The sequence below is a fragment of the Chionomys nivalis genome, chromosome 17 (assembly GCF_950005125.1).
Source record: "Chionomys nivalis chromosome 17, mChiNiv1.1, whole genome shotgun sequence".
Classification (NCBI taxonomy): domain Eukaryota; kingdom Metazoa; phylum Chordata; class Mammalia; order Rodentia; family Cricetidae; genus Chionomys; species Chionomys nivalis.
Window position 1 is genome coordinate 54,892,706 of NC_080102.1, and position 25,828 is coordinate 54,918,533.

At 47.1% G+C, this 25,828-nt stretch overlaps 1 protein-coding gene across 1 annotated transcript; it reads left to right on the plus strand.

The window, feature by feature from the left end:
• The first annotated feature begins 235 nt into the window (after positions 1–235).
• On the plus strand, positions 236–24,871 carry Pfkm (phosphofructokinase, muscle). The gene is made up of 23 exons (XM_057791831.1): positions 236–380; positions 4,883–4,975; positions 11,254–11,327; positions 12,253–12,330; positions 13,706–13,895; positions 14,113–14,278; positions 15,140–15,184; positions 15,524–15,632; positions 15,754–15,849; positions 15,962–16,054; positions 16,629–16,754; positions 17,738–17,802; positions 18,279–18,342; positions 19,032–19,181; positions 19,534–19,604; positions 20,106–20,193; positions 20,272–20,424; positions 20,856–21,020; positions 21,995–22,056; positions 22,235–22,346; positions 23,832–23,931; positions 24,010–24,115; positions 24,341–24,871. Exons 2-23 carry the CDS (start codon positions 4,891–4,893, stop codon positions 24,483–24,485), a joined length of 2,343 nt encoding a protein of 780 aa, XP_057647814.1. The 5' UTR covers positions 236–380; positions 4,883–4,890; the 3' UTR covers positions 24,486–24,871.
• The last annotated feature ends 957 nt before the right edge of the window (positions 24,872–25,828 follow it).

The following is a 25,828-nucleotide window of genomic DNA, read 5'->3' on the forward strand; positions in this document are numbered from 1 at the left end:
CAGTGACAAGAGATAGTTGAATTCCAGGAATCTCATGCAGTCCAAGAAAGGGAAAAGTTGGCTCAGTTGGAAACAAGATTAGCCACTACGTAATTTCTATCTCTCACCACGTTCATGAGCTCCCAAGATAAAGATGCGGTCTTTGGGAAGCAAGTCTGCAAAAGCGGCATAGTTCTTAAAGGAAGGGGGAAGAGGAGGAGAGGCGAGCAGGGGGAGGCGGGGCCTCCTTGCCAGTTTTGGCCAGTGGAGGTTTGGAAGCCTCCCCTCCTCCCGCGGCTGCCTCCACCTGGCTCCTCCCAGTGTTCGCCTAACTCCCCTCCTCCTTTCCCCAAGGACAATCTGCAAGAAAGCGGCCGGCGGAGGAGAGCTAAAACTACCAGGCAAGAGGGAGGCCTTGGGTGGAGAGCGAGGGGCAAAGCCAAGAGTGAGGTGGGAGCGAACGTGCTGGGAACAGTCGGTGGGGAAGATAGAAAGGAACAGAGGGCCAGACGTGACAAGGCATCTGAAATCGCAGGCGAGAGGGGGATGGGAGCTGGGTCGCGTGAAGAAGCCGAGCCCCTTGGTTAACCTCCCAGCATTTGTAGACTCAGGTCCTAGATGTATGGCGGGGGTGCTCGGCTGTGTTGCACTTGGCTGCCCGACCCCTCCCCTGGCACATATCCAGTTCAAATTGGTGCACCTATGATGCTGCGTTCCTGCCTCCTGCATGCTTACACACACACACACACACACACACACACACACACGATTCTGTATATTTATATTTAGTATCTGCGACTCTGTCCACATGCGTGTCACTGTGAACCCTTAAAGGTTGCTGGTGTACGAATTGCATGCATTTTTATGCCTTTTGACATACAGATTAGGAGGTGAGCTGCTGTTTCCAGGTCAGCATCCCAGCCATGGTAGGGTGAACTCTCTCCCCCTCCCACTGAAACTATGACATCAAGGCATCCAGGGGCTTCTACAGGTGATGAACTCCAGGAGAGAAAGAGAAGAGAAAACTTGAGGTTTTAAAGATCAGCATAGTCAGATGTCTATTTTTTTCTTTCCCAAATTTTTGGGTTTCTATTTCCTCCAATCATGTAGTCTTTCTCAAGAACAACAGAAATTGAGACGGTCACATTTTAGGTATATGTTGCTTTTTCAGTTTGTCACTTTCTAAGTCCTAGGTGTGTCTGAGGGTTTTTTTTATTTTAAAGTAGCACACAAGCTATTAGATATCACTATGACATTTTATAACAAATGTGTTTTAGTAGATTCTCTTTCCCCTTATCTCCCCACCACCCTGTACTCTGATCTCTCTTTTCATGTTCCATGGACTCCCATCCTTCATTACCTGTTTTCTCACTCTCTTGGTCTCCTTCCTAAGTTCTAGGCTTTACTCAGCCCTCCTCCTGTTCTTGGATACACACCTTACAAGAAAGGATCTTCATATGAGGGAGAACATGCAGATTTTGTCTTTCTGAGCTTGGGTCACCTCACTTAATATTACTCTTTGCAGATCCATCTATTTTCCTGAAAATTTAATAATTTAATTTAGTTTTTTTTTACAGCTGAGTAAAATTCATTATGTATATGTCCACATTTCTATTACCCATGCATCTGCTGATGGCCGTCTAGACTGATTCCCATTTCCTGTTTTCTTCTTTGTTTCCTTCCTTCCTTCCTTCCTTCCTTCCTTCCTTCCTTCCTTCCTTCCTCCCTTCTTTCTTTCCTTCTTTCTAACTTGTGATGCCTGCAATCCAGGGTCTTGCCAATACTGCACACTGTGTTATATTCCCAGTCCTGAGGCTTTAGAAGTGGAATTTGGAGGTACATCCATTCCCAAGCCCACTCTTCATGTATTTGTGGTCTATCGGTTCACTGATGCTTCTCAGCAAGTGTCACTGATCCTCCCTGTGCACACACACTTCAATGGGCAGGATTGGAACTGGGTTTTTGTTCTTGTTTTGTTTATAAGCGTTTTGTCTGAATGTATGTCTGTGCACCACATGTGTGCCTCATGCTTGTGGAGGCTGGAAGATGGTGTCCAGTGGGGAAGAGTTACAGACAGTTGTGAGCTGCCATGTGGGTGCTGGGAATTGAACCCAGGGCTTTGGAAGAGCAGTCAGTGCTCTGAACTTCTGGGTCATCTGTCCAGCACCGGAAGTAATGTTAGAAGTGAACGTACTCCCTGCCTTGGAAGAATTTTCATCCTAGTTAGAGAAAGTGCATTTAACAATAACACAATCTAGTGGTTTGCAGTCAGGAAGCTTTACTAGAAGGACACGGTATTTTAGGCTTCGCACACCATCAGGTCTGCTGTAGACCCTGCACAGTGTTAGATCACAAGATGAGCACAGAGAGCGTGGACACACTTTTGCTTTTGCTTTTTCCCTCTCTGAGACAGGGTTGTGATAGCTTGCCAGGTTGGTCTTGAACTCTTGAATTCTATCAGATTGGAATAGCTGGAACTACAGGCAAGTACCCAGCTATACGGGGATTTGAATTTTAATTTTTTTTCCTGTCATAAAATATTTTTGTAACCATTTAGAATGTAAGGACCCTTCATAGAAATAAGTGAAAATGGCTGGATTTGTCCTACAGGCTGGAGTTTGCTAACCCTTCATCTAGTCTGGCCCTCTTATAAGTATAAAAAGCAATTAAAATGTCAATAAAGTTGTATTTGAATGCTAAATAAATAATTATTTCCAAATAATATGTGACTTGTAGAAGATTCAAAAAGAAGGCTTTCTGGACCTTTGATATCTAGTAAAGATTTAGTAGGTTAATAAGGATAAGGAGGTGTGGCTTTAAATGATAGAGTGAGGTATGTATGTGTGTATGGTTGGTTGGGTGGATGGATGGATGGATGGATGGATGGGTGGATGGGTGGGTGGATGGATGGATGGGTGGGTGGATGGATGAATGGATGGGTGGATGAGTGGGTGGATAGGTGGATGGGTGGGTGGATGGATGGATGGGTGGGTGGATGAATGGATGGGTGGGTGGATGGGTGGGTGGATGGGTGGGTGGGTGGGTGGGTGGATGGGTGGATGGATGGATGGATGGATGGATGGATAGGTGGATGGGTGGGTGGATGGATGGATGGGTGGGTAGATGAATGGATGGGTGGGTGGATGGGTGGATGGGTGGGTGGATGGGTGGATGGATGGGTGGATGAGTGGGTGGATAGGTGGATGGGTGGGTGGATGGAAAGAAACAGGTTAGCCTGCCAAAGGATGCAGTGTGTTTGGACACCAAAGTCTGGACTAGCAAAGTAATGTTCAGACGGCAGTGGGCCAGAGGATCCACGGGTAGTGGGTAGTGAGAGGGCTGAAGAGTAGCCAGGGCTCAGTCGTAGGAGCTTGGAATGGGAATCATGAAGTTTTGACTCCACCCGTCAATGCTGATTTTCTACTGCGTTTGTTAATCTTTGTCTCTAACCTATATGTCTATCTTCATGTTTGTCTCACCACATATATTTTATTGGTATCTATGGGTTTGTATGTTTCTGTGACTTAGTCTCTATAAGCAACTATCCCAATTTCCCCAGATGCTAGACAGAAGCAAACTTCCCTTGAAGTCCTTGTTCCTCTTCATGAATCCTCCCTCTACCAAAGCCTCAGGGGCCTGCAGCCTTCCCATGAAAGTTCATTTTGTGTTTCTAATAAAGTGAAGAAGGGCAGTACAAGCTAATGTGTTAAGGGAGATAAGCTCAGCTATTGCCACAACAACTCAGGTAGAAGGAGGCAACAAAGATAGAAAAGAGGGTACGGGCCAGAAGAGAAAGAGGAAGGATAGTAGGGTTTAGTGGCAGTGTTGACTCTGAGAGGCAAGTGACACATTTTAAAGTAACAGTGTTAACCTGGGTAATGGGAAGTGATGAACCTATTGGTGTTTTATGGATATAAAAGTATGCCTTGCCAGGCGGTGGTAGTGCACACCTTTAATCCCAGCACTTGGGAGGCAGAGGCAGGCAGATCTCTGTGAGTTTGAGGCCAGCCTGGTCTACAAGAGCTAGTTCCAGGACAAGCTCCAAAGCTACAGAGAAACCCTGTCTCAAAAAACCCAACAAAGTATGCTTTGTATTTTATATTTAAAGATGTACACACACACACACACACACACACACACAGTCTTCTATAAATGGCTATATAAAGGTCTCACAATTTTGGTGTGTGTGTGTACATCTGTATCTGTGTGTAGCAGAACTTTTGTTACCCTTCCATTTGATAGCATATAATGTGAGGGACAAAGCCCAAAGACAAAGGATTCAGCTGCTGCTTAGAAAGCCTGAGAGGAATGGGTAGAACTGTAGAAAGACCCTAACCATTCCTAAGATTGACGCCATTAGTTTGTCTGGCTCTCATGTGCCTTCCTTTATAACCTCAAACTTAAGTTCTAGCTCCTTGTCATCCAGCCTTGCTCACTCTACTCTGAGCCAGAAGCCAGCCTGCACCTGACTGTTTGCTTCCTCATTGCTGGTTCTCTGTCAGTACCCAAACCTCACCTGATTTATGCCCTCTGCAGCACCTCCTTCCTTCATTAAAAAGATGCACTCAGATTTCCTCTTGCTTCCTCCTGTCTTTCTGGTTAAATGTCCTTTCCTCTCGACCTTAACCTGTTTTGAAGACAGGTTCCAACTGGGGTGGGAGGGGGCAGGGAAGGATAGGCCAGGAGTTATGTAGCCGTGGTCTAGTTTACTCCGACACTTTAGCTTGTCACTCTGAGAGGGTGCAGCTCTGCTCTGGAAGACTTCCAAAGCTCTGTGGCTGCGGAGCTCAGCTTTAGTGGGAGAGTCTAACTGGGTGGCTGTAGCCAGTCTAAGACAGACACTTCTTGAGCAAGCGGCACCTCGATCCGTCGCATCTTAACTGACCATTGTCTTGACTTGTAGAGTGGATCATGACCCATGAAGAGCATCATGCAGCCAAAACGCTGGGGATCGGCAAGGCCATCGCCGTGTTAACCTCTGGCGGAGATGCCCAAGGTAAGTGAAACAGGACAGAAACGTGGTTGCTGTGATTCTTGAGTTTTTTGACTCCCTCAGTTTGTAGACTAGAACTATTCTCATGTAGGTTCACACAGGATCTTGGGTTTTCCTAGAAGCTCTAACATGGACCTCTAAGTGAATTTAGGTATTGTTTGCTCTGCTACTGTTGACCCGAACTTTCGTAGAACTTCTATCCAACTTCTCTGGAAATTAATGCAGTTGGTCCTTGAGCAGCATTGGAAAGAATTTGAGATAAGATTTTTGAGAAAGCAATAGATTTCAAGAACTTTGGAGATTGGGAAAGGGAAGAAACTTGGTGTTGTTATTGTGTAACCCAGCTGGATCCTCAGGTTTTTCCCCTGGGGAGTGTCTGCACTCACCAACTTCAGCCAGTGCTCTGTTGCCCGCCCTGCTTCCCTCCCTTCTGGTCCTTTAACAAGTGGGAAGAATATCAGTTAATCGCTACAGACCCAGTGGGGCTAGAGGGGTAGGAAACAGAGAGAACCTTTCTCTGAATAGAATCTGAGGCCATACAAATAAAGTATGTGGAAAAAATTAGGTGGGAGAGATGGAACATGTTTCAAGAACAAAACAATTCCCACTTTCATTTTTTCATATATTTGAGCTGATAGTACGCTGTAGAGAATAATCTCTTTGAAGTGTTAACAGGTTTCCTCTGGTGCTTCTGGCCCTAGGGTACTCAGTGACTTAGTACTGAGGACTAAGCACTCACTTTGTGCAGAGCCCTATTGTGCAGAAGCTGACTTCTCTTGAGAGAGATTCTTTGTGTCGCTGGGTTCTTACTCAGGCACACGAACACAAGAAAGCCAGTGTGCACTGGCCATGTTGGATATAGTAAATCCTGGTGAGAGTAATTGGGAAATGCTTCACAAGAAAAATGCTTTAAAAAACAAAACAAAACAACAAACGGATCCTTTTATTCAATTATGGTGCCTAGAAGAGTGGCTGGCCATAGCACACACTCAGGAAGTGGATGCCTAATAAAGAAAACAAATTATTGAGCACCTTTTATGACCAAACAGAGTGGTGGGTGCTGACGATGCATCTATGAAAACAATGATATTTGCTCTCATGGTATTTCTGTGTGTGTGTGTGTGTGTGTGTGTGTAGGCTAGAGGTCAATGCTGGATGTCTTCCTCAGTCTCTCCACCTTATTTACTTACTTATTGATTGATTTTGGAGACAGGGTCTCTTATTGATTATATAAGCATGCCCTGTGTGCTGTTGCAAACTGGCCAGCCAGCTCTGGGGACCCACATATCTTTCCACTTCCAGCACTGGGTTTATAGATACCTGCTACTGCCTCCAGGTTTACATGGGTGCTGGGATCTGAGCTGACTGGCTAAGTTATCTCCCCAAACCCTGGGGTCATGGTATTTTTTTATTACCATATTTCAAAATTTCATATGGTCTCGTGCGTTTTTTTTCAGCTTGTCTCTTTTCCTAACCCACACATCTAAGTACGGAGGACACAGGATCAACACTGAAAAGTGTATGTTGAAGATCAGACTTTCAAAATTTAAACACATTTATTGATTATAATTATGTAACAAATCAGAATTAATCATGAAGAGCCTGAGGGAGGAGGACATGGCACAGAGGCCTGAATGATCAGACTAGGAATACAGAACCCTGGTGGTGGCTGGAAATGCCGCTAGCCCAACTTCTGTTGCTTCTCTGTTGATAGAATTCCATGTCAGTACTGTGATCTTCGACACACTTTTCACTGGTGATCCTGTGGCCTATGTACTTAGAGGGGTAGGTTAGGAAAAGAGAAAGGCTGAAAAAAACCCACGAGACCATATGAAAAGAATAAGAGAAAAGGACCTTCTCTAGAAAGAAGAGGGAAAGAGAGGCTTGAGAGAAGGGAATGGGGAGAAGAAAAAAAGAGAACCCAAGCCTCTGGGACTTTCTGGTAGTTACGATGCGAATCTATTATCTGATAGGTGCATGTCAGAAGGGATCAAGAGAGATAGAAAATGACCTTCTAGGGAGACAAGAAACCAGAACAGAAGTCTGAAATACTGCTGAGAGATCCTAGCTGATGAAGTCCCAATACAGTGGTAGCTTTCCCAGAGACAGCATGCTGGCCTCCCAGGAGGAAAGAATAGGAACGCTCCTTTCCCAAGGGGCTGCAGGCATTATGGTAAAGCAAGACTGAACTCTGTAAAACCCACGGAGGCCACAGCTGCCATTCTTTGAGCTCAGCAGAGTCAGTGTCTTGAAGTAGGATTATGACCATGAATTAGATGTCTCGAGCTCAAGAGTGAAGAATCTGGAATGTTGGGCTGAATGGAATAAATACTAAATCGTACTCCTTTTCCGCCCCAAAAGGCCACAGCCCCACCGATCCACACCTCATTGAGCCTCCTGACATTGGCATATCCTGCCTTGGAAAGGACCTCGGCCATCTGTTCTAGCCTGCTGTCTCCAGGCCGTGGCTCCAAATGCGTACATATCCTATTTTTAAAGGAGTACAGGACTGGGATTCTATTACCTCTCCGGATACTTATCATAGGGTTTATTAATTTTTTAGTATCCATCTACTAGAGAGTATAACTCACATCTAGAAAACATTTGTCATAATTTTTACCGTTTCCAAAGCTCAGGAAGAAACCTGTCAGTACCACCTTCCCAAACCCTTGTGATCAGGTTGAGGACGTAGCTCAGTTGGTAGAGAGCCTGTCTAGGTGCATGAGATACCGCGTCCCCTGCTCACGGTGCTCTACTCTGGAAGCCCAGCTGGGAGGTGGAGGCAAGAAGATCAGAAATGCAAGATCATCCTCAATATAGCAAGTTTTTTTTTTATTAGCTTCTATTTTCTACCTAGTCTTGTAGAGACACAAGACCCAGCTCTTCCTCCTTAAGGATCTTCCCCAGAGACAGCATTGGCTGCTTCAGATTGCAAGCCTACGTTCTTCAGAGCCCCTCCTGCTTGTCCCCGAATATCTCTTACATGTTCCAGTAATCTTATCCTTCATCTTGCTTCTAATAAGTCATGCAGCTGCTCATAGAGGGTTATTTAGGGAAACATGGAACAGCTGAGAAAAGTCGGGCCAGGATTGGCCAACGGCCAGACGAGGCTAAGCAGTGAGGTTGGGTAGAAGAGACGGAAGACTGGGGACTCTGCATTTAAACTGTGCTTCCCAGCCCAGTGTTTTTAGGCAGCTAGGGTCTGAGCGCAGGAGGACAAAGGGATCCAAAAACGATGAGGAAACACTCAGTCCATGTAGAAGTGGGATAGGTGGTCTCTGCAGATTGGCAGGGCTGAATTCAGAAAGCAGGAGGGAGAGGAGAAAGCTGGCTTTCCTTACTGTGGGGTTTTTCTTCTTCCCAAAGTTCCTACCAACTAGTGCTTGTTTAATAGGGAAGACCTTTTGGGCCCCTCACGCCTTTCTCAGCTTGGGTTCAGAAAGAAACCTCTGCTGTGACATTTCGGAACGACAGCTCTTCATTTCCTCAGATTCTCAGTGTATAGTCCAGAGCTCCAGATCCAGGAAAGAATCCTGTAAGCTGTGCAACGGCCTGGGGAATAAGCAACAGTTTCCCATCTGCAACGATTGTTTTGAGCGGGCTTTATTCATCTGTCCTGGGGTTTTGAGGACTCTGCCCTGACTCAGATGCTCCCTTCACACACACTGGGTCTCCTCAGGCCTTCCCTGTGCAGAAGTTTGTTGTTCCAGATCATTCCAACTAAATATATGAACGTAGACTTTTAGACTTCTCGGGACTGTGCCTAAGTGATGTCATGAGTAAGCTGCGCTCATAGGTGCCTCTGCTGACAAGCCCAACCTTTCGATCTTTATCTTAGACGCGTTGTTAGATGCATTTGAAACTGCTCCTACTTTTTGAAATGGTTCCTTTGACTTCTAAGACATTGCTAAGCCCTGCTTCTTCTTGTATCTCTCTTCCTAGTTTATTAGTAACCACAGTCATTTCTCCTCAGAGTTCAGCTCCTTGTCCTTTGCCTCTCTAATCATATATGTTTTCTCTTCCAAGTTGGTGTGCATGTCCCACAAGGACTTTAAATTCAACCCATCCTAATGTGAACACATTGTCCCCTATCCCTACCCTCTCAAACGAAGCATGCCAGTTAAATGCCCAGTTAATGGCACTTCAGTTGAACCCTTTACTACGTCCGAAGGGGGCACCTCTCTCTTCAGGGTGTGAAATCTAATCACCTCGCCTATTGGATCCAAGTCCCTTTCTTTGTTCTCTGAGTGTCTTCTGTCCACTATCTCTTTTGTCCCACATGCCCCTCTACAACAAGGCCTCCTCATGTCTTATCTAGGGTGCCAGAAGGTCCCCTTTCCCAGTGACCCTGCTAACTAGCTGCTTGTCACCCTGCTGCCAGAGCCCTTCTGATAAACAATGCAAATCTTATCATGTACCTCAACTCTCAAAATTCCTAGAGATTCTTGATTCTCTGTAGCTATTTTTTTGCATGAGAGGCGTTAAAAACCCCTTTAAGGATCATGAATGATATGGACCTTCTCCTACAAGGAATGTTAAGATCACAAAACTCTCATGTAGTTTTATGGGGTTTATGGATTTTCTGAAACTGATCACACATCCATGGGTCCCCAGTTAAATCCAGACCTATGGAATAAAATTCAGACTTCTTCAGATGGCATACGGGCACCGCCCCCTCCACCTGTAGCACTATCTCTCATCACTTCCCATTCTGCTTTTCACTCTTTATAATACTGAATTACCTGAAGTTATTTCTTGGCCCTCACCTTTCTGCAATTTTCCCTGCCTAGAAGGGTCTTCCTCAATCGTCTGTCTGACAGAAAGGACTGGTAATCACGTTCTCGGTTTCAGGACAAATGCTGTATTTTTGAGCACTCCTGACAAGCTGAGATGGTCCTGTTCATTTGTGCTTTTACATTCCCTTTCCTCAGGGGTCATTTTACCACACTGTAAGCTTTTACGTCGTGAGACAGTGGTCCCTAGACTCTATTGTTCACTGCTGTCAGGACCATGGTGTGCGTTGTTAATCTTTGTTCAAGGCTGAATGGACCTGCAGTCCGATTTAGACCTAATAACTATATAGTAGATATTATGTCGACCTGCAAGTAGTGGAGTAGAAGAGAGGAAAAGAAAGAAAAGGAAAACTTATTTTATTCTAAGTGCTCTGGATTATTCAATAGTTTGTGATGGTTTTCAGTTTGATGCTTCACAGGCTCCAAGAGTCATGGTTTCCCGAGTGTTTGCAGGCTTAGTATTTAAGAATCATATGATACATTTTATATCGAAACTAAAATATCTGAGAGATGGTGGCTACAGCAGTTTTAGAAGCTGGTTATTCTGTCTCGGAGATGTACAAGCACCACCATGACTCCTGGTGAGGTTACACGGTAGGACGGTGAGGTTACACGGTAGGACGGTGAGGTTACGCGGTAGGACGGTGAGGTTACACGGTAGGACGGTGGGGAGGGGAGTGCACGCCTCACCAGTTCTGCACACAAGTTCCTGGCACCGAGGGAGCTGGAAAATCACAACTGGGGGCACACGTAGTAATGTAGATAGCTCAAATGGTAGCTCTGTGTGTGTGTCCTGAAAGAATCCTCTATCCAATAATAAACATATTTAGAAACAAACTGTATTCTGTCAGATCACTTAGGCATAAAAAAGTCATGTTTCCCTGTGAACAGTGTCCTAAAGCTGGATGTCTATTCAGTGCAGAAAGTAAGGGAAACCGCGAAGGCTCATGGGCACGGAGTCCAGTCTAGAGTGCTAATGTGGACACAGGAGGACTTAGATTCAAATCTGAACTTTGTAGGGTGTTGCCTTTGTGACCTTGACACTTTTGACCTTCCATTTTGAAATCTGTGAAATGGAGGAATGTCCAGGTTATGGGAGGGATTAGAGAGACAATCTCAAAAAAAAAAAAAAAAAAAAAAAAGAGAGAGAGAGAGAGAGAATCTCTGACCAAGCCCCGTGGTATCTAACCCACAAAACACAGCTGGGAAAGTGCTTGCTTTAGCACTGACATTGTTCTCAGGATACCCTTGCCGGCCAAGGTTGGGAAGGTCAAGGTTGAGGTGAGGAACTGGATGGGAAGTGGATGGGGTATCTGGAGCTCCATTAGCATTGGATGCAGCCACTGAAACTGGGGAGAGAAGACTTGGGTGAGAGGAGTCTAGACTCACAGGACTGACTCCAGTCTTTAGCCAGATGTAACTGCTATGCGTTCCAGGACTGCGCTTCTTCCGAGTGACCTGTTCCTGATTTCTCCCCCCTCCTCACAGGTATGAATGCTGCTGTCAGGGCTGTGGTTCGAGTTGGTATCTTTACGGGGGCCCGTGTCTTCTTTGTCCATGAGGTTGGTTCTTACTTTGTTCTCTGCCATTTCTCTGTTCTCTGCCTAATCTGCCTCCCACCCTCTTCCCACTTTCTCTTCCCCACCTCCTAGTTGCGATGCTGTTTTCTTTTCCTTGGCCCTGTCTCCCTGAGTCATTCCTTCCCACTTTTGATTTCTGCAAACGGGGTCCTCACATTGCCTACTGAATTTAAAAGAAGAAGCTCATAGAGATAGAACTGAGATGGGATGTCTTTCCCAGCAAGTTTACTGTAACTAAGGGTAGAGCCCCAGAGAGGCAGGGTGTCGCTGTGTTTCTGAATTTTCCCAGCTTTCTGAGGTTCTGACTCCTCCTTGGCTGCCTGTGCTCAGTTCCTCTTATGCTTCGCCCGTCCTTTCCTTATGGTCTGTGTGCCCTTCTGCCAATTTTGGTAGTTTTATAATAAATCCTGTTTCTTTCCTCCCTTCCTTCATCCTCCTTTCCCCTTAGGTTATCAAAACCAGCTACCTTCTAGTTCTCCCAGGAAACATCTTGGAGGAAATAGCATGAGGGGGTAAAAAGGAACTAAGATGGAAGAGTATTTTGATACTTCAAGAGTAGGAGGTGGCCAAGCATGGTGGCATATGCCTTTGATCCCAGCACTCTGGAGTCAGAGGCAGGTGGATATCTGTGAGCTGGAGGCCAGCTTGTGTAGTGAATTCTAGGTCATTTAGAGCCATACAGTGAGACCCTGTCTCAAAGAAAAGAAAAGAATGAGAGAAACTAGAACATCCAAAAAAGTTGACATGTCCCTTCTGGGACTGATCTACTAAATATAACATTCTCGTGAGCATCCAGGTGTCACTATTGGGATGGTGTAGCTTGAACCTCTTTCTAGGGGAGCTGTCTTAGTTTTGGCCATCTAGAGGGAGCTTAATGGAGACTTACTGGATATACTGTTCCCTTCAGGGCTACCAAGGCCTGGTGGATGGTGGCGAGCACATCAGGGAGGCCACCTGGGAGAGCGTTTCCATGATGCTTCAGCTGGTATGTCCCAGAGAACTCGTGTTCTGTTTGTACTGCCCTTGTCTCATCCCACTTTGGTGTCCCAGATTCCCTGCCACTTGGTTCGGTGTGAAGGGTTTCAGTGACAGAAGAGGCTTATATTTGCCCTTTACCCTTTGCATTTAAAAACACCATCCTGGCTTCTTGCAGTGCTTGAGGGGGTGAGAAGGTGGTTCCAGGATGGCTTGCCCTTTATCGAAAGGTCATAGCAAGACTTTTGCAACTGACACATCATAAGCACTCTGGGGTCACGGGGAAAGTCTGGCCCTGAAAATAACCTTAGAGGACCGAGGCCAACAAACTTGAACTCAGCCAGTCCTCGTGATGTGACAGCCTGAAACTGGACTATTTAAAGGAGAAAGGGAATTGAGACCATCTTGCAGCATCTCAAAGAATCCTAGGGAAATTGGTTTTCCCTATCTTCAGCCCTCTATGATTATCCAGTGTTGTTCAAGTACTTTAAGATGTGTCCACTCAGCGCTAGCTTAGAACTATAACCATTTGCTGATCTAGTAAGAAATTTACAAATCACAGCTGTATCCCATTCTTTACCTAGATCCTCTAAAAATTCCATGGGAAGCCATTTAATATGTAGTGATCTAGTGAAGTTTCCATACAAGCAATAGTGCCCACCACAGAGTGGCCTAAGAATAAATAAGTATCCTCTACTAATACCCCAGAGCCATGGATGCCAGGAGCATCTATTGTTTATGAAAACTCTTGAACCTACTTGCCTCTTGGAGTATCTATAAGTTCCTGGGAAATCAAGACTTGCTACATACAGAGTAGTCCCCTCCCCCCCACCCCGTGAATACCTAGATATTGTGGCCCTTGCTACTAACACCATACATCCCAAGGAACCAATTGACCAATTGTCTGAGTGATCTTGGATAGAATTTCGGTGTATTAGAGAGATGCTACAAGCATACTGGGTTTGAATTCCTTAAAATAGTCTGGATGTAATCCAGTAATGCCAGACACTAAGGAAAATCCAGACAGAAGTCAGCGTGAAAGATGGAGGTAAAGAGATAAAGCTAAAATAGAAGCTAATGCATATACAAATTCTCTTATTCTTGAAACAATCATTTTGATGATAAAATCTCCAGTGAAATCTTAGTAGTCTCCTAAGTATCTTAGTAGTCTCCTAAGTATGGCAGAATATGGGGATGACACTATGACATCCGGCATCATTTTCTTTTCCTTTGTAAGGGACAAGTGACTTCGGGATGCTGGGAAACTTAAGGGAGTGGTGTGGTTATGCTGGTCTATCACTGGGTTGAATGGGGAAATATTAGCATGTTGAACTCAAAATTGGCTATGCCATCTGAAGACCTGAATTCTACCCTCTCCCATAAAGGGAGGCACAGTGATTGGCAGTGCCCGATGCAAAGACTTTCGGGAGCGAGAAGGACGACTCCGGGCTGCCCATAACTTGGTGAAGCGGGGAATCACCAATCTGTGTGTCATCGGAGGTGATGGCAGCCTCACCGGGGCTGACACTTTCCGTTCAGAGTGGAGTGACTTGTTGAATGACCTCCAGAAAAATGGTAAGACATTTTCATCAGTGTTGCTTTTCATGTGACTGTGTGTGCATGCATGTGTTAGGTATGTATTCTTAACTCCTGTTCGAGAAAAATGTTAACTACATGCAAACGAACAATCTTTGTCCTTCTTTCTACTATTGCTTGCAGTCTCTCTAGTAATCTGTTGTGTGGGTATGGAAGATTCCTCAGCTGGTGGCCTCTGGTTTGCTTCCCCTTACAGGGAAGATCACAGCTGAGGAGGCTACGAAGTCTAGCTTCCTGAACATTGTGGGCCTGGTTGGCTCAATCGACAATGACTTCTGTGGCACTGATATGACCATTGGTACTGACTCTGCCCTGCACCGGATAGTAGAGATTGTAGATGCCATAACCACCACTGCTCAGAGGTAAGAGCACCCAGGAGGGAGGCAGTAAAGAAGCAGATGAGAGGACGGGCAAGAACAAATGAGAATAAAAAGCCCCTGTGAGTGCTTTTTGGGGGCTTGAACACCTTTTTCCGAGACTCACCCCTAGAGATCTGAAGTTGCTCTGGCTCCTAAACGCCTTCCTGCGCTCTCCATGCTGTCTTTCAGGCGTGTTGCTCTGGGGTCTTACCTACAATCTCTTATGTCAGTGGTTCTCAACCTTCCTAACGCTGCGACCCTGTAATGCAATTCTCATGTGGTGATCCCCAACCATAAAATTATTTTGTTGCTACCTCATAACTGTAACTTTGCTACTTTTATGAACCATAATCTAAATATCTGATAAGCAGGGTATTTTATATGCGACCCCAAGGGGGTCATGACCCACAGGTTGAGAATCACTGTCTTACGGGGTTGTGGTTCAGTGTAAGGCAGATCTGGGGAGCTCACAATCTGACCTGCGCTCCCCAACTGTGTGGATGCCATTAGCACCACTGTTCAGAAGTAAACAGGTCAGGTAGAGGATCAGTGGAGGAAACTGGAAGACAGCTGGCTGCCAATCTACCCCGGGTAATCTTGCAGGACTTCAATTTAGCCTAGTCCCATTTCCTCATCTTTTCTATTTCTCTCTGCTTTTGAGACTCCTCGTTTCCTGGAATAGAGTTTCCATACTGTCCTAGGGAGCTAAACTGCTTCTCCCATGTCTTCATAGTCTTCCAGGAAACCTACTGAATAGCTAGCAGCATAAACACATCTCCCAGAGGCCAAGGAACTTAGGTGGGGATGGCGTCTTGGTCCTGGCACTGGGACGTGCAGACTGTAAATCCCGTCTTTTTCTTGCAGCCATCAGAGGACATTTGTGTTAGAAGTGATGGGTCGCCACTGTGGGTAAGATCCCTATCCTGACCCATGCACTCCATAGATCTAGAGATGGCCCTTCCCTCTTTCCAGAGAGTCCACACAACATGACTATCTTTCCCTGCCTCTGCACTGTCTCCCCTCTTACATGTACATGTGGTACATGTGGGCCATGCTCAGGCACACACGGAAGGATGGGCAGTCTCTGAGCTGGGAAGCCTGTAAGGTGATGCTGTGCTCATTTGCCTCAAGAATGAAATGCAGGGACTCCGTATCTTTCATCAGCTATGGGGACTAAGAGATCTTGCTGGTGTGATGAGACTGTGGGCTAAAAAGATTCCTAGTCCTTGCTTCTGGCTCTCATCTCAGATACCTGGCCCTTGTCACCTCTCTCTCCTGTGGGGCCGATTGGGTGTTTATTCCTGAATGTCCACCAGATGATGATTGGGAAGAACATCTTTGTCGTCGACTCAGTGAGGTATCGACATTTTATCTTGCCCTTTGAGGGAAAAATAAACCCTCACCCTATTTCATGGGTGATACATTTTCTACCCATCAGTTTAATTCCATTAACTGCTGTCTCTCGTGTTCTTGACCAGACGAGGACCCGTGGTTCTCGGCTCAATATCATCATCGTTGCCGAGGGTGCAATCGACAAGAATGGAAAAGCAATCACCTCAGAAGACATCAAGAATGTTAGTGTGAAACCCTGTGCCCAGCATGCTTGGCCACTCCCTTGTTGGCTTCCGAGTCTTGACACTGCATCTCCTCCTGGCCCTTTGTGTTTCCCCTTCTTGGTCCTTTTAGCTGGTGGTAAAGCGTCTTGGATATGACACCAGGGTCACTGTTTTGGGACACGTGCAGCGGGGTGGGACACCATCAGCCTTTGATCGGATTCTGGTAAGTCACAGGATTCTTCGGCTCCTGTACCTTAGAACCCCCAGCCTTGCTGTCTTGCTTCTATGGGGCTTATATCCTTAGCCATGCTGTCCCTCCACTCGCCTCTAGGCTACAGTGGTCCTCATCTGTTCCCATACACAAAGATGAGGACAGGCAAGAGCACCCCTAGTTGTGAGGATCACTCTTGGAGCTCTAAGTATGAGGGAAGCTACTGGGATCTAACCTCGGATACTCAGTTTATCATTCTTACCCCGTTTCACTTGGAAGGAAAGCAATCTACTCAGTAAGAAGAGAGTGTTGCTAACCTCCCATATTCTGTTGATCACCATGTGTCATGGGCATGCTTCTCTGGAACCGAGTACAGTCCTTAGGGTTCTGATGGCAAGAGCGCAGACAGCCATCACGCTTTGGTAACATCTGGGTAGGGAGGTAAAGCACAGCAAGCTCCTAGATGCATGCAGCCTTTCGATTGGAGCTCAGTTCTAGGATTTGGAAAGGGCCCTGGGCATCCTGGCTCTTAGCTAAGCCAAACAGGGAGGTCTAAGAAAATTCTTTGTTCCATGGACTCCTCCAGGGGAGCAGAATGGGTGTAGAAGCAGTGATGGCACTTTTGGAGGGGACCCCAGACACCCCAGCCTGTGTGGTGAGCCTCTCTGGTAACCAGGCAGTGCGCCTGCCCCTCATGGAGTGTGTCCAAGTGGTAAGTGCTGACCCTGTTCTGTGCCTTAGCAGTCTTACGCCCCTTCCTGGGAGCTCAGGGGGGAGTGAGATCGACTTCTATAGTCCCACTAGAGGAAAAGATGGAAAGGCAGGATGGCAGAGTAAGAGTGGACTGCCATCTGCAGAGCTGTGCCCACCACTCAGCATCGGTTCCCTCGGCTCCTACAGAAGATGGAGGTCCACATACTCTCTAATGTTTTATAAACACCAATCACGTAGTTATGTGGGAGTCCAAATGCTGCGTCCTCCTAACAGTACTGAGACTTGGGGAACGCTAATTAGTAACTTCTAGCTGGTTACCTCCTATCTCTATATGACATCTACCTTAAATGAGTTTCTCTAATCAACCCAGGATGACTACTGCTCACCTCCAGGGTGATAAAGACTGGGAGACGCTGGGCTGCACCTGACACAGTACCTGGAAAACGTTGGGTTCTCTAGGGTAGCCACTCCTTTGATGCCACGATATGAATACAGTGGCTGGTTGCTGAACTAGAGTATTGATCCTGATTGTTGAAGATGCCTGAATTTCCCCCACTCTGGGCCTGCTTCTCTCTGAGACTTCAGAAACCCAATAACCTGCAGCCATATTTGAGACTGCATCCCCAGAGTCCAGAAGCCCAGCCAGGCTCTGGGTAGAAGGCAGCCATTGAGCAGCACATTGTGGGGACTTCCCACCTGGTAGAATCTCCTCATTGTTCAGTAGTCCACTGTTGGGGACCTGAGTGCATAAGGGGGAAGGCTCTCTTGCCTGTGAACACTCCTCTACTCTGCCCAGAATTAGAACTTAGTCCCCTTTTGCTGCTCATTACTCAGAAAAATTAAGGGAAAATAAAGATGCTTCTATGATAGTTTGGGGGACACGGGAAAGGTGGGGTATAGATGAACAGGATCCCATCAGAGGAGATTTGGTCATGCAGAATCATGCCTTGGAGTTGTGACTGCTGCTGTGTCCTCCCTTAGACCAAAGATGTGACCAAGGCTATGGATGAGAAGAGATTCGATGAAGCCATGAAGCTGAGAGGCCGGTGAGAAAGTGACCAGAAATTCACTAACTCTAGCAACCAGATACCAGAATGAAGACAAAAGTCTGTATCACTCTAGGCCCCAAACATGAGCCGCCTTTTCTAGTTATATCTGCAACAGTCTCTTCCCCAAGAAAGTCAGTTGTGAGGTGCCCAAGAGTTCACCTAGGGGTGCTCTCCTTGGAAAGAACTTTTCACTCTAGTCTGTTATTTCTAGAAATGGCCCTCAGCTAGGCTCTGGGTGTCTCTAAGCAAGGAATGGTCTCATAGGCTGAGCATAGCACCTGGGACAAAACCCCTCAGGGAGTGTTTGATAAGTGATGGCAATCCTCTTCCTGGTCCCTTCTCTGCCTGGTTAGTTCCTTAGAGGTTTACCCTGTGGGAAACTCAGCAAGACCCAACTCCTGACCCGGATTCCTGTGGCTGCCTGCCATAAGGAGTGGCCTGAAGACATCCTGTTCTCTTTGCACTCTCTTTAGGAGCTTCATGAACAACTGGGAGGTGTACAAGCTTCTAGCTCATGTCAGACCCCCAGTCTCTAAGGTACTGGCAGCTTGCCGCCCCCCCCCCTCAGTTTCTCTTCACGAAGTGCTATCCACAGTCCACACAACCTTAGCCTTGCCATATCTTTGCCCCCACTGTTCTTCAGTGCCGGAACCCCAACTCCATCTGTTAGCTGCCCCAGATACTAGTCCTGGGTTTTTACCTTGTCCTGGCTAGAGAACCCAAGACTCACACCCAGTTCAGGGTGGGCAAAAGCACATTGAAGAAGCAGGAATGAGGGCTTTGATCCTGTGGGTGTAATCACACCCAGATCTACCTCAGCGCCTGCTCCCTTGAAAGAGCAGTTCACGGTGTTACTATTTATCAGAGTTGTCTGGGTTGCTTATGAAGGATGCAGATTCCTGGGCTCTTCCCTCAGCACAGAGTGAGACGCAGAGCAGCACATAGGACTGCTCCTCAGGTGGATCAGGATCCAAGTGGCCCGAGGACCACACTTTGGGACGCATTGTCCTCTGAGGCCTTTTGTCTGTTATGTAATGATGACTAAGGTTTTACATGTAGAACTTTGCTCCTATAGGATAAGGTGGAAGGCTGTGCACTGGCATTCCCTGGGGGACTGATGTATATTGTCACACGTTTTAGGATCTCAGAGTTTGGCTTCTCTTTGTGATCTCCCTCCCCTCTGGGGTGTTTCTCTCTTCATTTTCTCCCTGCTTCCTTCTGAACAGGGAGGGTTGCACACAGTGGCTGTGATGAACGTGGGGGCCCCAGCTGCAGGCATGAACGCTGCGGTCCGCTCTACTGTGAGGATCGGCCTTATCCAGGGCAACCGAGTGCTGGTTGTACATGATGGCTTTGAGGGGCTGGCCAAAGGTCAGGTACGAAAACACAAAGGAGGGAGGACGCACACGTGCAGTATGGGGCCAGGGAGGGTCAGTGTAGGGTGGCCATTCCATCAGCTTTGCCTCTCTCCAGGGTTAATTTAGGGTAATAAGGATAGGAACCCCGGGACAATCCTTTCCAAACATCACGTCTTATTTGTGTCTCTGTCCCAGAGATCAGTACAGTGTCTACCGTCATAAGTGCTTGTTATTCCTAGGTGAGTCAGAAGGGCAGAGGAAATTCAGTGTGGGGAACTCTGTAGGGTCAGAACTCAGGATGTGGCCTAGGTCACACATGGACTTCCTGGCACGCTGGCTACGATGTAGAGCTGTGTGCCCTTCCCTGCAGATTGAAGAAGCCGGCTGGAGCTATGTTGGAGGCTGGACTGGTCAAGGTGGTTCCAAACTTGGTACTAAAAGGTAAATGGTATTTTGGGAGCACCCTCTCCCAGTTACCCTTTTAAGATTCCTTAGAATGTCGGCATCACTCAATCATGTTAGGGCCTACGTCAACTGCGCTCAAAACTCAGCCTGTCTTCAGTGAGGATAGGCAGGCCCAACTGCACATCGTGTAGCAAGTCTGACCACCAGAGATCCACTGCATACTCTAAGACGGTGTGGACTGTGGGGAAGAATGGGCCGCGGTTCAGACACTAAAGAAAGCACTTTCTAGTTCTTGTTTGCTTGTTTTGTTTTGGGGAAAGGGTTTCTCTGTGTAGCTCTGCCTGTCCTGGAACTCACTCAGTAGAAAAGGCTGGCCTCGAACTCAGAGATCTGCCTGCCTGTGCCTCGCAAGTGCTCAGATTAAAGGTGCACACCACTGCACCCAGCTCACCTTCTAATTGTTAACTTCTCTCTCCTTCTATCTTGCTATCTCATCCCCAATTTCCTACTCCCTGCTCCTTGACACTGGTCAACCAGGACCCTGCCCAAGAAGAACTTGGAACAGATCAGTGCCAACATAACTAAGTTTAACATTCAGGGCCTTGTCATCATTGGGGGCTTTGAGGTGAGTGTCCCACTGTCCCCTCTCCTCCCCTTCCGCCTGCCCTTTCTTTCTCATGTCTGCTGCTGCTGCTCTCTTCAGGCTTACACAGGGGGCTTGGAGCTGATGGAGGGCAGGAAGCTGTTTGATGAGCTCTGCATCCCGTTTGTGGTCATTCCTGCCACGGTTTCCAATAACGTCCCCGGGTCAGACTTCAGCATCGGGGCTGACACAGCACTAAATACCATCTGCACGGTGAGCACCTGCCACCACCCCTTATCCCAGTTATCTCTACTATTGTTCTGGTCTTGGAAAGTGTCTCTTTTTCTGAAATAAATAGCAGTGTTTGGGAAATCCTCTGTGCAGCCAGGCATCTGTGCTGGAATTCATTTTCCTCGCCTAAAAACACATCATTGTTACCAAAGGGCCTGTTTTGCTATATCCTCTGAAGTTATACAGTATAATATCCCTATTCTGAACAACATTAAAGATAGCTTTGGCCTTCTTCCCAGGAGAGAAGTTCTACAATGTAGTTCCCTCTTTGAACTCAGGACCTTGATGAGGTCCAGGGGTCTCACTGGCCTAGAAGGCTATAGCTCTGGAATTGAATTAATAAAAAGAACCTGAACAAGAATAAAGATCCAACTTCTGACCCTATCTTTCTGTGACCTGTTGTCTATTTATAGACTTGTGACCGGATCAAGCAGTCCGCAGCAGGCACCAAGCGTCGGGTATTTATCATCGAGACTATGGGTGGCTACTGTGGCTATCTGGCCACCATGGCAGGACTAGCAGCTGGGGCTGATGCTGCCTACATTTTTGAGGAGCCCTTCACCATCCGAGATCTCCAGGTAGATGGCTCCCAGAGCCTTCTAGATATCTCTCCTGTTCCAGTCTATCTTCCCGAGTGTTCCTATAGTAACCAGCGCTATGGGAGTTTAGGGGGAGGATGGAGCTGATGGGCCTAGCCCCATAAAGACTAGAAGGACTCCCTGCAAGTGTTCTCCAGTGCTGTCTCACACACATGGTCATAGCTACTATTTGGGGATTGCATTTTCTCAGGTAGCTTGCTGCTATGCCCTTTAGTGCTGTTTGTATTTCATCTTCATAACAGGCATGTAATTATTATTATTATTGCTTTCATGTTATAGGTGAGAAAGGTGTAGAGGGTTTCAAAACTTCAAACCTCTTAAGAGAGCAGGTAGTTTGAATGCTTGAGAAATCTATGATCTCTTCCCCCCAGATTTCTCTTGCTGCCATTCCAGTTCTGAGGGAAATCTTCCTTTGCCTCTGGCCAGGACTCATATTTCACAGAGAGATCAAATGATCTTTATTTTTCCCAGTTTTAAGTTCAGTGGTGGGAAAGAATGCTTCAAAGTAGAGATTTAGCAGCAGGTTGGGGGAAACTCCCAGCTCAGGGTCCCAGCCAATCCCTGCCAAGAGCGGAGAGGGGAAGCCTTGTTTTCATCTCCTCTCAGAGCTCAGATGAGGGTGCACATTCCCAACACTGAACCACTGCTTTACATGCAAGCAGCACATGTTAAAAGTGTGAAAACAAGGTTGTGAGCAGTCACTCTCTGAGGACAGAGGTGGGGGAGGGTGAGTCACGCGGCTTCTCTAATGCCCCCTCTCTCGGTTCTGCCTGTCTCGGTTTGGGTCTAAGTGCTACGGGCACTAAACTTCTTAAGGGACATAGACCTAATTCAAACCCAGGCTTGTGAACAACTCTCCCCCATGCCCTCTCCCATCTTAGAAAGGCTTGACGTAGAGGAGGGACAAGGGTGCCCGTCTCAGCTGAGCTTAGGATTCACCGTTTCACTTGCAGGCGAATGTGGAGCATCTGGTGCAGAAGATGAAGACAACGGTGAAGAGAGGCCTGGTGTTAAGGTCAGCAGTTTGTTCCTAAGTGCAGAAGGAACTCGTGAGTGTGGATCTATGGTTGGGACACCCGAGGAATCGGATACAGAAGAGCGTGGGGATGGAGGAGCTTTGGGAGGAGGTAGAAGAGCCCGGGAAAGCAGAAGGCAGGGATGAAGGAGACTCAGGCTTCTGGCTTCCCTGGCAGGAATGAGAAGTGTAATGAGAACTACACCACTGACTTCATTTTCAACCTGTACTCTGAGGAGGGCAAAGGCATCTTCGACAGCAGGAAGAACGTGCTTGGCCACATGCAGCAGGTAAGGAGACACCCCAGGCGTGCCTTCACTAGTTACCCAGAGCCCCCAACGGCCATACAGGCTCCCATCAGCCTCTGCTGGGGCCTCCCTGTCACCATGGAACAAGGTCAGGTCACACATGAAAACGTCTTTATCTTAGACACAACCTGTCTTAGTCAATGTTCTGTTGCTGTGAAGAGACACCATGCCCAAGACAACTCTTATGAAAGAAAGCTTTTAATTGGGGGCTGGCTTGCAGTTTCAGAGGGTTAGTCCATTATCATCATGGCAGGGAGCACGGCTGCACATATGGCAGCAGGCATGCACGCGCTGCAGCAACAGCTGAGAGCTGCAGCCTAGTCTGCAGGGAGAGAGAGAGAGAGAGAGAGAGAGAGAGAGAGAGAGAGAGAGAACTGACTAGGCTTGGCTTAGGCTTTGAAAACCTCAAAGCTCACCCCCAGTGACAAACTTCCTCCAACTAGGCCACACCTCTTCCAAAAAGGCTACACCTTCTAATTCTTCTAATTTCAAATAGTGCCACTCCCTGAGCCTATGGGGCCCATTCTTATTCAAACCACCACCCAGTTCCAGAGCCGTGATCCATCCTCAGCCTTGGTATTGCCACTGGGAGACGATTCGTTCTTTGCTGTGGTGGCTGTTGTGTGCACTGTAGCGGCTTTCACAGCGCTCCTGGCCTCTACCTACACCTCCCCTGCACCCTCAATTCGAACAAAGACACCCCTAAACATGGCCAGATGTCCCCACCAGGGATCTCTAGTTGAGAACCAGTGATTCTAATGAGGAAAATGGGATCTAGAGAGAAAATGCTTTCAGGGTCACACGCCTAAGTGAATTCTAGCTGAATGAGCCTCATTGATTTTCCACGACACCTTCGCCTTTCTTGAGCCCGATGAATGAGTGTAGGCTTCCATGTCTACTAACTGGGCTTTAGGAGAAAGGCCTCTTTCATGGTTACTACTAACTAGTTCCAGATGGTCCCAGCCAATGCCTCTTAGTACCAACGTTTCTCTACCTACAAAGAATTCCCAATATCAGGGAAGGTGCAGCCTCTACAGGAATGGAGCGTTACTCTGTGTGTGTGTGTATGTGTGTGTGTGTGTGTATGTGTATGAAGCCCTGTGTTCTTTCTTTTTCTTCCTCCCCTTTTCTACCTCTTTTCTCTTAGTTCATAGAAAAACTGATACAGTATTCTGAGGTTCTACTTGGGACAGCTGGGTTGGGCTACAGAGGACAAGGACATCTCCACAATGGTGATTGTGGTGGTCGCCAGGCTAACACTGAAGTGGGACCTGACTACCCTGAAGTGGAGGGAGCTGTGTGATTACCATGTTCTAATTGCCCTGGGCTTGATAACGGACCAGCTACTTTGGATCCCTGCACTGTCTCAAAATGTCGTGTTAATCCAGGAGCCATTCTTTCTGTATATTTAGACCTCTGTACTTCACTAGGATCCTTTTTCTCCAAGTTTTCTGATTTTCCCCTCAGGGTGGAAGCCCGACTCCCTTCGACAGGAATTTTGCCACTAAGATGGGTGCCAAGGCTATGAACTGGATGTCTGGGAAAATCAAGGAGAGCTACCGTAATGGTATGTGGGGTGGGAGGGTGCGCCCCTCTCCAGAAGCTCACTCCACAGTAGAGACTAACTGACTATCCTTTATTCCAGGACGGATCTTTGCCAATACTCCAGACTCAGGTTGTGTCCTGGGGATGCGTAAGAGGGCCCTGGTCTTTCAGCCAGTGACGGAGCTGAAGGACCAGACAGATTTTGAGTAAGTCATGACATTCTAGAATGGCCCTCTGTCTGCTACTAGCTACCAAGTCCTACTTCCCACAGCCTGTTAACTGTCTGTAATGCTTTGCTTTTTGTAGTAACAACTGTAGGTACTCGTGCCCGAAATCCAGCCTTTTTTTGCCCAGCTTCTTCCCAGAAGCCTTTGGTAGAAGCTTACTGGCATATGATAATATCACATCACCATTATGTCCTTTCTCTGTAGGCACCGAATCCCCAAAGAACAGTGGTGGCTGAAGCTGAGGCCAATCCTCAAAATCCTAGCCAAGTATGAGATTGATTTGGACACCTCTGACCACGCCCACCTGGAGCACATTTCTAGGAAGCGGTCTGGAGAAGCTGCTGTCTAGACCTCTTTGGAGTGAGGGGGAAAGAGTGTCTGATCATGGTCAGCTCATTTCCTGGTAGATCGAAGTCCATGATTTCTCAGTGTGTTAGCCCTAGCCCCTTACCCTACTAGGTTTCCTTGTACCTGCAACCTTGATCAGCTGTGGCCAGGAGTTGGGGGAGGGGCAGCGAGTGACTCTCCTTCTAGGTAGCTGTCTTTCCTTCCACCCAGCTTCATCTCTTATGTAGGCTGGATTTCTCTAGTGCTCCTGCTAGATTTCAGCCACCCAAGGATTCCTAAAAATAAGCTTTATTTATTTCTTTGTGATAACAAAGAGTCTTAGGTTCCTTTGCTCTGACCACAGTGATGAAGTATAACTACACTAATAAATGCCAGCTGGTCACTGTGCTTTGGTGCCCTTGTTACTGCCACCGTCACAAGGAGTGTACCGTGTCCGGCCCCATGTCCCAGACCTACCCAGACGGAACTCCTCGGAGAGCAGCACGTGTGCTGTCCTGTGCACTTCTGCTTGGTGCAGGGTTTTGTGTTTTGTTTTGAGCATCTCTTGGTGGATAGTGTCCCAGAACACACGGTGCTGCCCCTCAGCCCTATCTCCCACTAGTCCCTCTACAGCCAAGATGATGAGCCCGTCTCCAAACAGGAAGTTATGGTTTAGTTCTTGATCATATATCCATTACCCAGACTCACTTTTTTTCTTGCCATCCCACAATCTTTGCTCCTCAACTCAGCGTTCTTCCTTTCCAACCCTTCCTTGGATGAAAGCCAGACTCTATTTGACAGGTCCTTTGTGGGAAAGACATGCGCATGTTGGAAGTCCGGACAAGAGAGACATCTGGTTCTGGACCTGTGTTGGGCTGGTTGGGATACAAACACTGAGAAAGATGTCAAATCTTACTCAGATGCAGTCTGTTCTGTCCATGGCAGACACTGTGTCTTATTATTGAAGAGTCCCCTGCAGTTGGGCCTCAGGACTGGGACTATAAACTGTACCCCAGGTTGACAAGAGGGTGACCTATTTTTAATGTGAAATTGGCCTCCATACACCAACCTGGGACTCTCAGTTACACAAATGCCTATTCCTCCCAGTTCATACAGCTTTCCTGCCTGCGGAAGTAGGAAAGACATTCACAGTATTGCAGTGTCTGGCTGTCTGCTACTCTACATCTTTATAACAGTTCTAAATAGCTATCGCCAGAGTCTCAAGTTGAAGCAGCCAAATGTTCTTTGACATTCTTGAAAGGCCAGAGAAATAACATTAAACACCAAGTGCTGTGTTAGGTATTCTACATGTTACCGTGGAATCCCCAAAACAGCATGTTATGAGGGGAGTGGGGAGTGCTGACA

Bases quoted from the DNA above. Each gene is read 5' to 3' on its own strand.
- Pfkm (XM_057791831.1), top strand. From the start codon at position 4,891: ATGACCCATGAAGAGCATCATGCAGCCAAAACGCTGGGGATCGGCAAG. The intron at 15,850-15,961 runs GTTAGTGTGAAA...TGGTCCTTTTAG, and splicing joins CCTCAGAAGACATCAAGAAT to CTGGTGGTAAAGCGTCTTGG. The intron at 23,932-24,009 runs GTATGTGGGGTG...CCTTTATTCCAG, and splicing joins CAAGGAGAGCTACCGTAATG to GACGGATCTTTGCCAATACT.